At 37.1% G+C, this 17229-nt stretch overlaps 1 protein-coding gene across 1 annotated transcript in view; it reads right to left on the bottom strand.

Annotated features, from left to right (window-relative positions):
* Positions 1-2116: 2116 nt before the first annotated feature.
* The window catches only part of LOC122808477 (probable ATP-dependent RNA helicase DDX5), a 710554-nt gene continuing 695441 nt past the window's right edge, over positions 2117-17229 (bottom strand). The window contains exon 15 of the mRNA XM_044079433.1: positions 2117-2841. Within this exon, the coding sequence (XP_043935368.1) occupies positions 2453-2841 (389 nt within the window). The 3' untranslated portion in view covers positions 2117-2452. The remainder of the gene's footprint in view (positions 2842-17229) is intronic.

Here is a 17229-nt window from a genome sequence, read left to right as displayed (position 1 = left end):
AATTGCTAATCTGCTGTGGTGGCAAAAGGCTGTTTAGTTTGCTTTTTGTGGCTGGAAAAAGGACATACTGGGATCAGTAGCTTGTTCCTTGGTCAAGCCAAAAATGGTGCCTCTCTACTGAAGAAACTAAGCAGCACAAGGCAGTAAAATTTCAGTAGCAGTACTAAGTCACCTACCTTTATTTATTTGCTTTTGTTTACTAGACAAGTCAGTCAGGGAACTGAAATGCCCATTTTCAGTGTAAGCACAGGAAGAACATCTCCAACACAAGGGTAGAACATTTTTTGACAATTTAAAATAGACAGTCAAACATTATTTACAAATTAAAAAAAAATCAAACATTTACAAAGCAGATCAGATTAAGGAAATACATATTTTCAAGATATTGCGAGTAGAATCAAAAATATATTAATACACTTTTCATGGTATCTACAGTAGATACAGTTAGGATTGGATATCTAAAGCTGTAGCTGTGTTGCAGTTGCATAGTTTTTCTTAGTTGCCAGGTAATATTTTAGGGCAGATTTGAACTGTTGTAGGTTATTTAAAAGCCAGATGTAGTTTGGAAGTTTGTTGCATGCCTTAGAGATGGCAACAAAGAATAGTGAGTCACTGTAATTAGATTTATTAGCAAAAGTTAAAGTTTGGGAGATCTTAGGGTTTTATTTGGTACATGCCATTAGATGAGATCTGACAACAAGGGTGTTTTAAGTGGATGAAGTATTGTGTGTGTGCTGTGAGTAGATGAGAGATGGTAATGTGGTGAAGTTCAAGTCTGCTAAGGGTATTGAGCACCATGCAGTGATGGAAATGGTGTAGAAGGCTGCAGGCAAATTTGCTAATTTTGTAGCAAGTACTTACTAGTTTGTGCTTGGCAGATGAGCTGAGATTTGTGAATTTGTTGATGCATATAGGAGTGTGGGAAGGAGAAGGGAGGTGGCATCTTCTATGATAACTTAAGCAGGTGCTTTGCTCTGTAAAGATACCCTAGTTTGCAATCTTTCTTATTGCAGTGTCAATGTTCAGTCACATTTTAACTTGTCAATTATAACTCCTAGTAATTTTGTGTTGGTGACATTTTCACTTATGTCTGAGGAAATATTAAGGTCAGTGTTGTTTTGATACATGTATTTAGGAAGGAATATAGTTAGTTTGGTTTTGCTGGGGCTTAAGAGTAACTGATTTATTTAGCCAGTTTTCTATAGAGGTAAAAGCTTCATGTGTAATGGTTTCTAAAGTGGGAAGATTTGGGATTGAGAAAACTAAGGTTGAAACAACAGGCATATTGCATTATGGTAGCAAGTTTTGACTTCAACATATTCATTAATGCCATGCACAAGGAAAGTACTGGCCCAAGTACATAGCCTAAAAATTTCCCAGTAAAAAGCATTCTAGCATACATTACTAGACCCACCTTCTCTACAGAAAAATATGTTTAGAATGTTTAAATCAACTTTTAAAACTGCCAAACACAAGTGCACTCCTGTTTAAAAGTACAGCAAAGCCATGTGACAGTCAAAAACAAACACTTAGCTTAAAATGTCTTCCCCCACACAGGAAAGTAAATGTAATCATTAAAAATATGTGGAAGGTTCTTCCCCCAAAGGGAACTATCTGCCCAACAATGAATTAGCACAAGTTGACTGTTGATCCTCTAAAATCCAGATGGGAGCACTCTTCTTCAGCAGCAGGAAAGCTCAGCTTGTCAGTTCAGCTCAAGCTATTTGGGCATATGGAAGATGCACCAACTTTGGACACTGGCCAGTTGTTATAGCCTGTTCAGGATATAACCCATATAGCTTAGTCTATTGTAGCAATGACCAATGAGGAACCTCTTCTATTACCAGTTGATTTTAAACAAATGTACAGTCAAGTAGCAGTCTGTCTTATGCTGCTAGGTCAGGAACCTCTGCCTTTTTTGCTATTACTGAAACTACATGAAGAAACTGTGAAGGAAGCAACCCATTACTACAGAAGTTTAAACGTGACTATAAATTTAAAAAAATGTCTTGAAGAAAGAAATAGTGAAGACCTGCTTAAACAAGCCATTACGCTAGAATAGAAAAGCCGAACAATTACACATTTAAAACATAAAAAGTACTTTTAGAAAATATGATACATTAAAGCAGACAATAAATCACTCTGCCATTTTTTTATTTTTTTTTATTGAAGGCCACATATTGCCCTCATTATTTGTAACTGAATAATCAAACTCATTTACCTGCATCAAAACATGAGTAAGGTTCCAGTACAAAGCCAGGACATCTACGTTTAGGAATGTATGTTAAACTTAAATAAAACAAAACAGAAAAGTGCATCCTTGCAATTACAGTGCTATGCCGTTTCATTATGTTATTTTGGTTAAATTCTTTAAGTTACTGAAAATGCAGTTTAAAAATAGAACACACAAAAACAGTCTTTTTAAGATGCCAATTTTAATACAAACCTATAACTATGGGTGTGTGGTCTGTAAGGGATAACCAGCCATATGAGGTGGAAGATAAGCATACTGCTGCTTATTCATACCATTAAGGAAATTGTTTTGACTACCACCTCCAAAAAGTCGAGTGTTCTGGTGCCCATTTTGGAATGATCCACTCCGTGTACAAGACTTGTACTCTGCTACAACATTAGCACCATAGCCAGATCCACAGTTGTTTGTACTAGTACCATAGTTTGAAATACCATAATCACCATTTTGAGTCTTTGAGATGAAGTCTCTCTTTCCTTGTCTGTTGAAATTCTCTCCATCTCTGAGCCCACCCTGAAATCCACCCCTTTTGCCAACAGGGTATCGATCTCGGCGGTCATCCTTAAATCCTCTTCTACCCTTTAAACGAGCTGGGGAAAAAAAAGGCAGACAGCTATTAAAAGGTCATACACAGCTGTCAGTGTAGTTTATAGCTAGTTTCAACACTGCTGGATTTTTACAGCACTAGCAGATTAGCAATTATTTCCACAAAAAGTATGAGAAAATCCTGTATCATACAAGTGCCTTCATCGGATTTATATTAATTCATCAAAGGTTAACTTCAGAGAACCTTTCTTCATCGAACCCTAACCATCGAATGTTCATTTCGGTGAATATTCATATCTGCAAAACATTTACATAGGGAAAAGAAGCAGTTGGCCAGCAGCACAAATTTTCCTTTTCCCCCCACTGCAGTGCAATCTCTCAGTTGATATATATATATATATATATATATATATATATATATAGTTGGGGTGTGTGGGGGCAAAGTTCCCCATTTTGGTGGGTTTTGCATACTGTAGTGTCTGTTCTGGTGTTGTTTTGGCCAAGTGCTGAAATGAACATTCGATGGTCAGGGTTCGATGAAGAAAGGTTCACTGAAGTGAAACTTCGATGAATTAATAGAGACCCCCCTTCATCATACTGGTCTGGTAAAATAAATGCACTTATATTGCCACATCATTTATAGGACATAATGCTTTAAGAATTCTGAACTGAGGAAGGCCATATTAGCACTGCCACAAAGCAGATACAGTATATGTTCTTCTACAGCTAACCTATAACTATGAAGGATTCTATAGAGTTCACAGCTCTACCTTAACAGGATTAAAGAAAACACAAAGTAGAAATTTATGTAATAAAAGTTGCACAAATCATAGCAAAGACTAGAACGTCCTTTAGGGTAAGAAGTGCTGACAGTCCTCCTAAATCAGGTAGGACTAGGTAGCAGTAAGGGAAAAAAATCTGTGAAACAGGGCAGTCTCAAAATGTCAAAACAAAATAAAAGACATGGAGAACTACAAAATGAAAGTGCACCACAGTTCACAGCAAAATGATACTTTGTTAGGTACATATTTGAAAATTCTCTAAAATGTATTTTTTTTGGGGGGGGGGCAAGATGCTGTGACCAAGCAAAATACTACCACCTTATGATAAACTCATTGACTAGCAGCTTCTCATTTCAATACATTCACATGCAGGGAACAGCTCTGAAGGAACATTACCTTGCTTGTCATTGTCTAGCATGAGAGAAACAGAAGACAGACATCTGCAGAAGGAACAAACCTAGAACGCTGAGTATAGCTTTTCCTAAATGTTATTCTGTTCCACTTTTTACAATCACATATTAATCCTAGGGAAATTACTTCTTAACTTCCCAGTGTTTGTGCTCATAATGAATTGTCAGGGCAACTGATCCCACTATCTTTTTCTTGAAAACAGTCAGCTCCTTAATGCCCTTTTCAAGTAAAGGATAAAATCTGTTGCTTTGTGTAAAATTCTAAAGATGAGAATGGACCTAGAAGCTGGAATGTAATGCAACCACAATCAGTGTTACATTTTCCATGTCATACACGCATATATGTAGCATAAAGAGACACAGAGACACACATAACTTGCTAACAAGCACCAGTGACAGGAACTGGGAAGGCTACTGCTAACATGCACCAATGACAGGAAATGGGAAGGCTAATTCAGGATTGAGAGCACTACAAGACCACAAGCAAACTACAGCTCCACCTGAAAGTATTTTTTATGAACAAACTTGTGTTTTAGAGAGTGCAATATGTAACAGTCTGACAACTAGACCATTAAGGTAATAACAGTTAAGTATACCCTGGATACTGACTGCAAATGTAGAACTAAAACAAGCTGAATGTATTACCTTTAGACAAAATGTATTCATTTTTATTCCTTTCATGCCTGCAGACCACCAAGCCACCACCTAACACTCATGAGCCCACTGTTACCCCCATATTAGGTATCCACAGCACAGAAGTAACAGCTGACCTGAGGGGCCAACATACAGGCAGCCATGGAGGTCATGTGTATTCCTCATTTGCATCTTATGAGGCAGACTGACCTCCCAATGACCCTTACTTTCCACAGGTTGCTAACATGTGCACCTGTGTCACTACAAGGGTGTAGTGCTCCTTCTTATGTGCGTTTCCATGCAGATGATGTTTAGCAAAACAGGCTTGGCAGAACAAAGCCAACATCCCCTGGGTTTATGCAGTTGCACTGCCTGTAAGCTTCTACTTGTTAGTGGGAGGCTGGCAGACTGGACCAACCCTATGAATAGGACAGCCATCACTGATCATTCACACTCATCCTTCTTTGTATCCTATAAGCATCCTATCTACAACTCAAAGATGGGTGGTAGCGATTTATCCAGCTACATCACAGAAACAGGAATTATGGAGAGAATTTCATTCACCTGATTACAGTAAAATACCCAAAGTAATAGTTAAAAGATAGTATCCTTGAGTGTGAAGTGTGGCCCCTTCTCTCGGCCTCCACTGAAAACGGGTTCTGTTGACCCAGATGAACTATCCCGATAAATAAATGTCAAATAAACAAATCTAAATTAATTAGTGGGCAGAATTTCACTTGATCCCAGTCAAACATTTGAGGTGCATTCAATCAAAAAGGGAGCGAAGAGTAAATCTCTGGGAAAGCAGCTGCATTACTTTCACTGGATCAAATTTACATGTGCTTGTGCAACAGATTAAATCAAAGAAATTTCTCCTATAATATTTAATCACAAACAGCTTAATCATATTTTCCCATTTTTACAAGGAAGTGGATTATCACATCAAATGTCACCACTTTTCTCTATTCAGAGCCTCTCCTACCTATGGCAGGTCTTGCATTCTCTCTCTTATCCTCTCAAGTAAGCCATTCCTCTCTTGGTTCAGTGTCATCTGCTCTTACCTAATACCAAATCTGCTTTACCACACTGCCTTCTGCTTTCCTGCCCATATGACTAAACCATTGCAATATTCTCCTTGACCTCTGTAACTGGGGGTACACTTGGTTTCTGCAATGATGTCCTAATTTCTTTGTCTGAAACACACTGCATATTAGTTCCAAACTCAAGCACTTCATCTTTATCTCAAGATTCCTCCATGTTCTACATTCAGAGCCAACCTTAGGTATTTTTCTGCGTGCATTACTCCTGACCTTTGTGCCAGCTGGCTGCAGCACCACAGATTCTAGCCTTAACACCTTAGGAAAACAAACCATAACATTTTCCATTTTCATGCAGGATACACAGGTTTTCATTTCAACGATTATCCATCACTCCAACATTACATAAATTGCTCAATTCCTGCCTTCTCTTAAATATCATTCATCCTCCTAAACATTCTTTAGGTACTGTTTCCACAAATTCCATTTCTATGTAATTTGCTCCTTTACTTTTCTAAAGACCCCACATCCAGTTCTTTTATCTCCTTTACAATATTTAGTACTTCAATTACAGATGGTTTAGATTTTGATGCCCATTTGCTTTTTTTGGCATTCAAATAGCATTAAACTTAGGAAGGCCTTATGTCTAGGCAATTCAAAGCTTAATCCTAGCTCTAAAGAATCCTTTCATTAGTTATAACTATTCACTCCCCCCACACATCTAAAAGTACTCGAGGGAATTTTTAAAATCTGCCAACTTGTAACATCCCCAAAATTCAACTTCCCAATTACCAGCAAAGCAGGATATACCAATTCCAAAGGCGGAATTAAAAAAAACGGTAAAAACAAAACCAGATAGTCTAAGAAGACTACGTTTAAATGTTTTAAATGTTTTAAATGAAAGACACTTTCATTCCACAAAATAAACTGGAACTTCATCAGAAGTTAACAAATTTACTCACTTCATTTAAATAGCTAAAAATCATATGACAATTGCCTGACAGCAGCAGGACTACAAAAATGATCAACAAAAGATTAAAAACATAATAGACTACAATCTGCGAAACATTTTGTACATCTACATGTAAGAAAACAAAACTTTATAAAAATGTGTAACAAATACATATGTATAAAATAATGAAATTATGCATACCCTCCCATCTGTTTCAAAACACATTTTATATGAAAAGATTAATTTAAACCGGGGGGGGGGTTATCGGCGGAAAACAATAGCTGTTATTGCACTTCCTTAACTTCTAACAAATGGACATCACCTCCTCTAACATCCAAATTAACTGTCAATAGCTTTAAAAAATGTTTTACAACCCAACCAAATCAAAGAAAGCCTATGCAAAGTATTTTATTCTGTTTCTAAAGGCTATCATATGGTCATAAATACATTTACCTAACCTTCTCAAGGACTTAACCACATAAAAACTATCACAGCTGGAGCACGTTACAATGATACTATTGCAGTTGTATCTTTCTTTAAAATTGTGAATGTGATTAAAAAATGAATATCTTGTCTTCATTAATATATCCATATTGTTTACAACAGTGGCAAAGATAGGTGCTTTCGCTCTTATCAGTGTTACTTCTATTCAATTATCTTCATACTTTTTCTTTTCCAAAAGTAACTTAAAATACTCCTTCCTTTTGTGTGTAAAACATGGTCTAGAACTCCACATTTTGCATAATTCACCATTACTGCATGCAACCTTCCAATTGTTGAAAATGATTTCTTGGAGCTCTTTACTAGCAATAGGATATGGTATATAGCATATGCTCAAAAATGTTGGAAAGAGTCTAACCTTATGATTTTTATCTTGTGGAAAAAAACAATAATTAAAATGGGTAAAAAAAATAAAGATGTCTTTTTTGCTTGATTTCTTTTGAGATCTTAATTCATTGAAAAGATAGTCTCGCTCAGAAAATAAGTTAATTAAAATTAACATTCTGCCTCCAAATCTTTGTCATTTGAAATAATCCTGGAGGCCCTAATAAACTGACATTTCACTATACTTAACTTCACATTTCTGGAGTGATGGCTTTTAAAATGCACATAATTACATGTAAAAATCTCTTGGATATAACTTGCTAATAAATATTTGAACTTAAATTTCTACAGTATCAAAGCAATTTCTAAAGTAATATCTAAGAAGCTGACTTCAAAGCCAGATCCAATAATAATTTAAGACAATTAGTATTCATTAATATTTGCCAAAAATTCATTAAATAATTCTGTTGGGCCATTCCATACAAGAATGAACTAATCAACGAATTTCTTATAAAAGAAACATTTAAAAAGCTCATGCATGAACAAAAGACTTGCTGCTCTGGCACTCAACCATTTCCTTAACTTGATGAAAATAATTTACATAATTATTCATCAGCATTAATTCAAACAAGAAAATAACCGATATTAAAATTTAGATGAGTGATTCAAAGAGTTCCTTACCATTGAAAGCTGCAACTATACAATGATTCTATATAAACTACATATATATTCATTTCAGATCCTAGAATCCTGTAATTTCTTAATAAATCTAGGAAGTGCCAGAAATCTCGAATATAAGAAATATTCCTGAATTAACAGGTTTATTAAGGAATCTAAATAAACAGAAATTTCTTACGTTTCATAGCCCTTAGCAGCAACTATCAATCTAAATGTGGGATTAGCCTCATTTTTATGAATCTTTGAAATGGTAAATAAATACTAAAGTCTTGGGTGACTTGCTGTTAATTTCAAAAAGTGAATAATCCATATCTCCCTGTTCCAACAAATTTAGCAAAGTATTATCGATACTCGTGACACCCAAGACTTGACTCAATGTATAATAAGAATCTACCTCGGACAACAGCTGGGTGACCCTGGGTCATAGGTTTTTAATAAATCAGACTAAATTACTAAGCCACTGCATTTATCAGCTTTCAAGAAGTAATTTCTATTTATTTTAAGGTAACCAACTCAAAGCCCAACAGATTAAAAGTTTTTTTTTCTAAAAATAGTCTAATTTCTGTTTCACAAAAATCTACAAATGTGTTCAAAATTGAAATCAAATTAGGAGTAAAAATGAAAGGCTTCTTTAAAAAAACAAACTGGATCCTTCTACAGTAAATTTAAAATTAGTAAGTACATTTACCAAACGTGTTCTGTTACCTGGAATAAAAAAGTCCTTTAAATAAAATTTTCAACTGACAACAACCAAATTAATGTGAAGTCAAGTTATAAATAGGAGTTCAAAAGTACAACAGAAGCTTCCAATGCCTTGCCCTCATCCTCTACCACAAGGTTACCGAACACGGGACGAGCGGTTGTACTGGGGCCTGCTTCTCAAGATGCATCAATCATTGTCTGACAGAACAAATTAATTCTCTTTGGTTCTCTGTATAGACTTCTTTGATGAATGCTTACTCCCATATGAATTCACAACTTGTTACTCCAATCCTAGATGTTGGATCCAAAAAAAACTATCGCTTGTGGACTCAGTCCCACCTAATTGTTCACTGACTAAATCAAACTTGCTGCCTTTGATGCAACTGGAAATGGATATTCTTTGTTGTTCCGGTAAGCTTCCTGGTCCCTCACCAATTTTTTATTCTTTTTAGAGAGAATACATTTTGTTCCAATCTCTCTACTCTAGAAAAGATTCCTAAATTGTCTTGGAGACAAAAATTCTAAATACTTGACAAATTCACCATTCAATATTTTCAGATCTTTTTCAAGTTCCTTTATTGTCCATTCATTATGTTTACCAAGAATCTGCATAAGTGAAACCATGGTCTGATTAAATAGCTAAACTAACTCCTTATAAATTTCATCCTTCTCTCCAATGCCATACGGAAATTCATGTACATGTAATCCCCATTAACTACTGAAGTGCAATGCAATGTTCCAAATACAAATTAGAGTCAAAGATTTATGCTTCGAAAGCTTTTTTCCATAAAACTTCAATATTTCAGAAAACTCACTTGTGTTCCTGTTACAAGCATAACTTATGTTACACTACATCACAAACTTTCAAAGGGGGTTAAAAGGTTTGGAGATTGCTTTGAAAAATTAATCCAATGCAGACTCATACTCATCTACAACCATTATACTATTAACAGAAGCAGAATCCTTAGAAAGCAGTTATGCATTATTGTTAAAGTGTGTTAATAAATTCAATATCTGTTGCTTTTTTTTACTTTTCTTATATTATTGCTTTTTGTCCATACGGCCAATTTTTTTTTTCTAAAAAGGCCATTGCAATTATCAGCAACTGTATGCATAGTAGGATGAACCTGTATACAGCCCTCCTGATGTGCTAGGCAAATAGTTTACTGAATTGTTCTCTTCCATTTCAGAACAAATTCCAGTGAAAGCACAACTGCAAAACAGGATATACCAATGCAGCGATACAAAAAGGTTTTGTATTCTTTTAGAACAGTTTAACTATTTTTGTCATCATTAATACTTTTTATAATTGCATGACTGTTAGCTGATTGTGGTCATTTGATTTTAGCTGTTTAAATGAAGTGAGTAAGCTCAATTTAGTTCTGATGAAGTTTCTGTTTATTTTGTGCATTGAAAGCATTTAACCCTGTAATTAAACACTGTCCTCTTACACTGGCTGGTTTTGTTTTCTTTTAATGCTCCCAGTTACCTTTCTCTCCCATTACACCTCCATTATTTCCAATCTTCCTAAAGAAAAAAATATCTGTAGTCTGCTTAAGGTATAAAATTATCTATGGAAACCCTTCTAAATGCAACACTTCTGATTTAAGCTTTGACCTCATTCAGAATTTCCTTCTCAACCAAACTCCCTGATAATTTCATATATTCTCTCTCATCTCAATTTTAACCTTTTTCTGATTTTCCTATTTGCTGCCATGATCATTATCTTATCTGTACTTATAAAATGTACAAACAGTTCTTTATTTTAACTTCAGTGTTGCAGCTATATCTAGCTAGGCCTGCTGCCTGAGTTTCACATTCCTTTCCTGACATGAGCTGTGCCCCATAACCATGGAGAGACCAGTCAAGGCCAGTGCAAACTAGAGTACATTGTCATTTCCACTCAAGCCCTGAGAAGTGAAACATCTTTTGCTTTTCTCAAGAAATTTCAAAAATTGATTTGGATTGTACAGAAGTTCTGGACTTAGATGTATTATAAATATGAACACACTGGACTGATGTTCCACCACTATTGCTCAGCAGCACAGCAACAGGTATGTCATACATACTAATTCTGCATTTTTTTATGCTTACAAAAATCCCAATGCAGAAGGCAATACAAAAGCCAGAGGCAATGCATCAGCAAATCTAAAATACAAAAGCTTTTATTAAAAAGGTGAGCGCTTTTGCAGTGAAAACCCACAGCTTCTTCAGATCAGAAGCGCTCACCTTTTAATAAAAGCTTTTGTATTTCAGATTTGCTGTTGCACGGCCTCTGGTTTTCATATTGCCTTCTGCACTGGGATTTTTTGTGTGTTTGTACTTCGTGATTTTGCTCACAAATTTGTTGGGTTTTCTTACAATTTTTTTATGCTTGTACATTCTATGTTGGTCTGCTTATCACTATAAATCAGTTTGATTTCTTGAACTCCGTGTTTTGTAGCTAGACATCCAGTCTTGTATAGAGTTTTAATCTTCTGTGCCTTCATTTTTGCATTCCCATCCTGTATAACATGCTGGAGTTGATGCCTAGTTTGCCTGTTGTGCAACATTGCTGTCCTCTCTGATCTATTTGCTGATACAGTCCATCACCAGTATGAGCAGCAGTAGGTCAGAGATGAGCCCTGATGTAGACCCACTCCCATTGGAAACCCCGGAGAGTCCAAACACTGTATACTTTTGTCAGTGGGTCCATGTACATAGCCTGCACCAGTACTACCAGTGTTTGACTAATCACAGGACTGCTCATATCAACTCTCTTGTGACCTTATATGTTTTCTCAAAGGGAAAACAGCTGGACTCATCACCCGTTTCTCCACTGTATCACCACAAACATCGGGTCAGTTCTACAACAATCCAAACAGCTCATTCCTCCATCTTTTACTTCTCTACCTATTCATTTATCAGTTACCCTCTCAAACATGTTCATGCATTGTGACAGGAGTTTGATACCTCTGTATTGCCCGCAGCTATGAATACCCCATCCTCCAGTCATATGGAATATGCCTCGTGCTTTCCCATACTGTGATGAGTGCCCAATATCCATTTTTCCCCTAAAGCCTCAAAAAAATCTTAATATCTGCAATAACCTCTCTTCCTTAGTGCATACTACCACAAAGGTGGGCTCTTTCCTCTTTCAGTGCAGGCTGTGCATGCAGCAGTATGGCTTCTGTTTTTATTTTCATTCATAATCTTCTGGTAATACTTCATTATGCCCTTGATATCTCTCAGACTGGTGAGCAGACAGTTGCTGGCATCCTTTATGAATGGTATCAACCCAGCAGAGCTTCTTTGTGCCATCTGCCTAGGCTTTTCAAAACCAGTAGTTTCGCTGATGCCTTCTTTCCCACTGTTAGCCTGTTAGTCAACCAGCATTTCCTCTTTGCCTGGTTCATCTTTATCTAACTTTATGCACTCCTTTTTATAACTTTCCAGACGTATGCATTCCACTACTAGATTTTCTTATATGCCATGTTCCTATACCTTGCATCATTTTGTTTTCATACCTTTTCATATTCTGCCATTCTTCGACTCCACTTATTTCCTCTTCATGATGTGAAAGAGTCCCAAGTATTTTTTTGAACTCATCTGCTTTTGCTCCAGTCAGCTTCCAAGTCTTTTGACTTTTAGAGTCTTTCCTGCCCATTGTCTGCAGCAGACTACCGGTGGTATATGCCTGGATGCCAATAGTTTCTTAATTGATAACTATGCATTTTCTAATTTCATCGCACTTCTTTTTCCTGACTAGGAAGAGGTCTGAATTGCTCAGTGGTGCTCTTGTGACGGTCTCTGTTGGTGAACCATGCACCGAGTACCCTGAAGCCATCTGTCAGACAGAAGTCTAGAATGGCTTCTCCATTACTACCACTGCCCCAATCATGTGGTCCTAAGGCAATCTTCATATCCTGTTCTGCTGGCCCTGATATGCATTCACGTTCCCCATCAAGCCCATTTAATTTCATTCTGTTTGATCGAGGAGATCCTGCAAGTGTTTCCTTGTTATTCTTTGCTCTGCTGTGGGGCACAGGCCGAGATTCTCAATCTGCCTTATCTATACATCTTTAAATTGAAGTTCATCATGGACGGCACTAGTTTACTCAAGTCTCGCATCATTTCTAGTCTGTTGGTCTCGAGTCTTAGACCCTGGATCCCAAGCCAAGAGACTTTGCTGCACTGGCCTTTCACTTTGCCTCCTAAATACAAAGAATACCAGCTTATTCCTTATCATGACATCCACTTCCAGATTGTATCCATCAGTGGACTTGTATACAATGCAACACTCCTGAGTCAAGTTAATGATTTTGTACATCCAGCTTTTGCTTAGAGGTACCCCAGTAACACAATATGGACAGGTTATTTACCTGAGCTGCTGGCTTTCATGGTGGGCACATGCTTGCCCAATAAGGGCAGAGACACCCCTTCCCAGTCTACTCCAGCATATTTCGAGACCTATGCTAATGGTGGCATCCTCAACTCACTTCACACTAACAAATACTCATGTTCCTTCTTGGTAACATTAGTCAATATGACCATTTTACCTAAAGCCAATTTTCATACCACCACCAAGTGTCTAGCCTTGGAAGCTATGGTGGTGCAGCAGTAGAGTTGCCTCACAGCAAGAGGTTCTCTCATTCGATTCTCGGCTGGAGCACCTTCTGTGTGGAGTCTGCATGTCCTCCACGCGGTCAAGTGGCATTTGAAAGACATGCATGAATGGGCGTGCCTTCATTGAAGGTTGGGCATCAGGCTGGCACCTTGGCACCGTAAAAATCTACTGCCAATCATTAGTGGACCGGAGTTCCGCTGTGGTGACCCCTAACCGGGAAAAGCTGAAAGAACAGCAAGAACCAAGTGGCTAGCCTTGATGCAGCACAGTCTGTGGTCCACATTTCCAGGATGCAGAAGATGCCAAAAGCAGTTTGAACATACAGCTTATCCCTTGATAGGTACCACCTAAAGTCTATGTCATTACCCACAACTAGTATATTTTTGGGTGCACTCTGAGGACAGCTCTCTTGGGTACACCTGGTTTTGTCTAATCAGCAATCATGGGCTAATTAGTAGAGTCAAAAAATATATTGATTAGAACATCAACTTTGTACAAAGATATCAGGCAACATTTTCACATGTACGCAGATTACATACATATTCTCTAAAAGCAGAAAATACAAGCATTTTTATAACTAAAGACAACCTACTATGACAGACAAATGGAGAGCAAGTATTAGTCCTTATCAAAAAGGAGTGTTGAAGAGGAGTGGTAATGTGGTCTTTCATGAAATGTACTACCTATGCAGAATTTTCCATTCCATGCAGACTAGTTGAACTAGTTAGGAAAACACTAATTATCAACGTCAGTATGAACAGTCTCATCACTTTTCTTAAAGGAAATTCCTGTCTTATAATCAGTACAAACTGAAGAATGCCTTGTATGGCAGAGTTATTCTATGTCACAGTGACTTGCAAATGCAATTAGAAAAGTACAAATTAAAAATACAGACACACACTGCTCATTATATGCTCATGGCCAGCACTGGAAGGCTGGGTTTGAATGCAGTACCTCCCATCCTTCAGGTGTAAACCGCCAGCATGCTTTTGGGAGGTGGGAAGAACCCCTCACAGTGACCAAAAGGGGTCAGGGTTCAATTTCCAGATCTCAAGTATGAGAGGTGCAGATCTTAACCATTCCATCTCAATGTCTCAGACACACAGATCCTTCTGAACTGAACAAGTACTCTGAGCATAGTCTGGAGTCTTTTCCCCTCCAAATGCTTCCAGATATTTGACTAGTTTCAATGTACAGCAGTTAAGTAACTTGCTTTACTAATTGTAAATTAAAGCACCTTGCTAATCCATATTTCCATAAACAAGAGTTTTCACCTTTTTGTTAGATTTCATATATTGTTGAAAAACATTGCCATTATACTGTTAATACAGTTTCTTACCATTTTAACAGAGTGGGATGTCCACCTAGCTCTCACTGCCCAGCTCTGTCATCGCTCTAACTTCCCACATTACATCATGTTCATGGTCATACTTGCACTGAATTATTAGTCCAGTAACACGTCCACCATTTCATATAGAGTTGAGTCCTTCAGTAAAACAGCCTTGATATTACTTATCTTTTCATGACTGTCTTATTGTCAAGTCTGTTTACAAACTACTTTCTTCCACCCTTTCTACTTTCCAAAGTTCATGCATATGAAGTTAAAAATGTAACTGAGTGTTAAATCTTTCACATTCACAACTCACCTCAGATGAGTTGTCTGCATTTTTCTAACATTTGATAACTATACCAATGACAAATCCATCAGCCCATATTCAAGCGAATCCCCACCTAACAGCCTTGACAGTAATTTTTCCTTTCTTGTCCATGCTTCCTCATACTGTAGTCTTTTTACTAACAATTTTTAGCTATGCAGATACATTCCACATACTTGTCAATCAACTAATAGCTTTTCCCCAGCTTGTGCAAATTTCTGCTTCTTGATCAGAAAACTGGGAAAGACGTCTGGTTCACTACATTTCTCAAGGATCTCAGCCAATCTGAAGTGCGTCTCTGAATATCCCTTCAAGCAATGCAACAGGCTTCACCCAACATCACGGTGAAATTCTTTAATATTTTCAATAGGAGGACAAAGTGAGGTGGGAAAGGGACACAGAGAAACAGTATGATTTCAGGTTAAGGTTAAAAAATTACAGCAGCGTGCTAAACTCAGCCCACGACACTGATGACGTTATTGCAAATCAAAATTATTTCTAGAGGCATACTTTCAGTTCTAAAGGTGTTATTCCTTGTCAGCAAACAAAAATGACAGATGTCTGATCAAGTAAGAATATATATCAGACAAGTTACTCAGTTCTGTTTGGTTAACAGCAATTATTCAGATACTGATTTAAATTACACTAGTATGTTCACTCATACATTCTCAAACCGCTTAATGTACCGAGGTAAAAGGTGATATTTTAGGGGTACAGTAAGGTGTGTGAAAGCAGCTGAACTGTTAAAAATATGTCATATGACCTACGAATGTGGTACCATTTTTATTTATCTTTACGCCCTACTACCTTGCCAAACCTCCTGCAATCATTCAGGCCATTTGTTCCCCTGTTGTGCAGCAACAGATCATGTGAAGCTCTTATTTTTCAACCTAACCCTTTTCTGCTATCTGATATGCATGCTTTCAAATGTGGGGTTCTAAAATGTCTTCTGTGGGAATGCACATTCCAGCACATACCCCATAAAAGCTTCCATTATAAATACGGCTTAGAAGACCACTCAGAACTAACCCTGTTATCTTTTTCTTTAGTAGGTGTTGGCAATGCAGACAGCCAGCCTTCCTCCCTCCCTCCCCTGGGATGGGCAATCTAGTGTCATCCATTCATTACTGGGCTTCCCCCACATTGCTCTTCTAGTGCCCTAGTCATGGACTGGTCTTTGGCTGATTTGGATATAGTCAGGGTTTCATCCCTCTATGCCACAGAACTGGACCTTATGGGCATAATTTCTTTCAAATGATCACATTCAAATGTCAGACAAGTACCTTGTCAGAAAGTGGAAATGTATGAAAGCAACAAACACTGTCATATGATTAGTTAAACAAAGATCTACACTTTTCTGCGTACATGTAAACCTAACTGAAAGATATTAGTAGAAGCAGAAATTCTTTCCACTAGACTGCTATCAAGTTTGCTGGTATACCCAGCAAAACAATATTTGAGATTTGATTACTGGAAAAGTCCGACTAGGTAGGAACCCATTTTCAGTGGCAGCCCAGAGACAAAATCTCCAAAGTATTACAAAACAATGTAATAACTTCATAGCATTAATACAAAAAACTACAGTTTAAATAATTATACTACATTAGACATAATACAAAAACAATGGTTACGAATAGATACACATGACAAAGATTCAATAGTCAGAAATTTTTGCCAGTTTATAGGAAAATTAAGGGCAAGTTAGTAATATACAAACAAGAACTGCAATACTAAGTGGAAAAAAAAAGCAGGTTATGGTATATTTGTTCATAGATTGTTACTTGGCTAATGACCCGGGAGGCCTTTCTAAGCCTAGCCAAGTTTTACAAAGAATAATGACATCCTATATCCAAATAAAGGGAAAATAAACTGATAGATGTAAGGACATGAGTGAAGGGAGAAAAAAGGAATTGTAAGGTATGAATATGTATTTGTTCACATTTAGGAATATAGTTTTTCCTGGTGTTGAGCAAGAACACAAATGGCTTTTGCCTAGGAAATCTTTCAGAATGGTTTGAAAGGATGGTAGGGTATTGATATGATGGATACAGATAAGAAGTTCCAAGCCTTAGCAACATGCTACGAGTACAGACAATGCCCAGTAGATATGATAGGTTTGTAGACAGTTTTTGGTCATTTAAAAGCAATGACC

The sequence above is a fragment of the Protopterus annectens genome, chromosome 8.part0, assembly GCF_019279795.1.
Source record: "Protopterus annectens isolate FY-2018-M chromosome 8.part0, PAN1.0, whole genome shotgun sequence".
NCBI classification, from domain to species: Eukaryota; Metazoa; Chordata; order Ceratodontiformes; family Protopteridae; genus Protopterus; species Protopterus annectens.
Note: the sequence above shows the minus strand (reverse complement) of the source record. Positions and strands in the feature narration are given on the sequence as shown.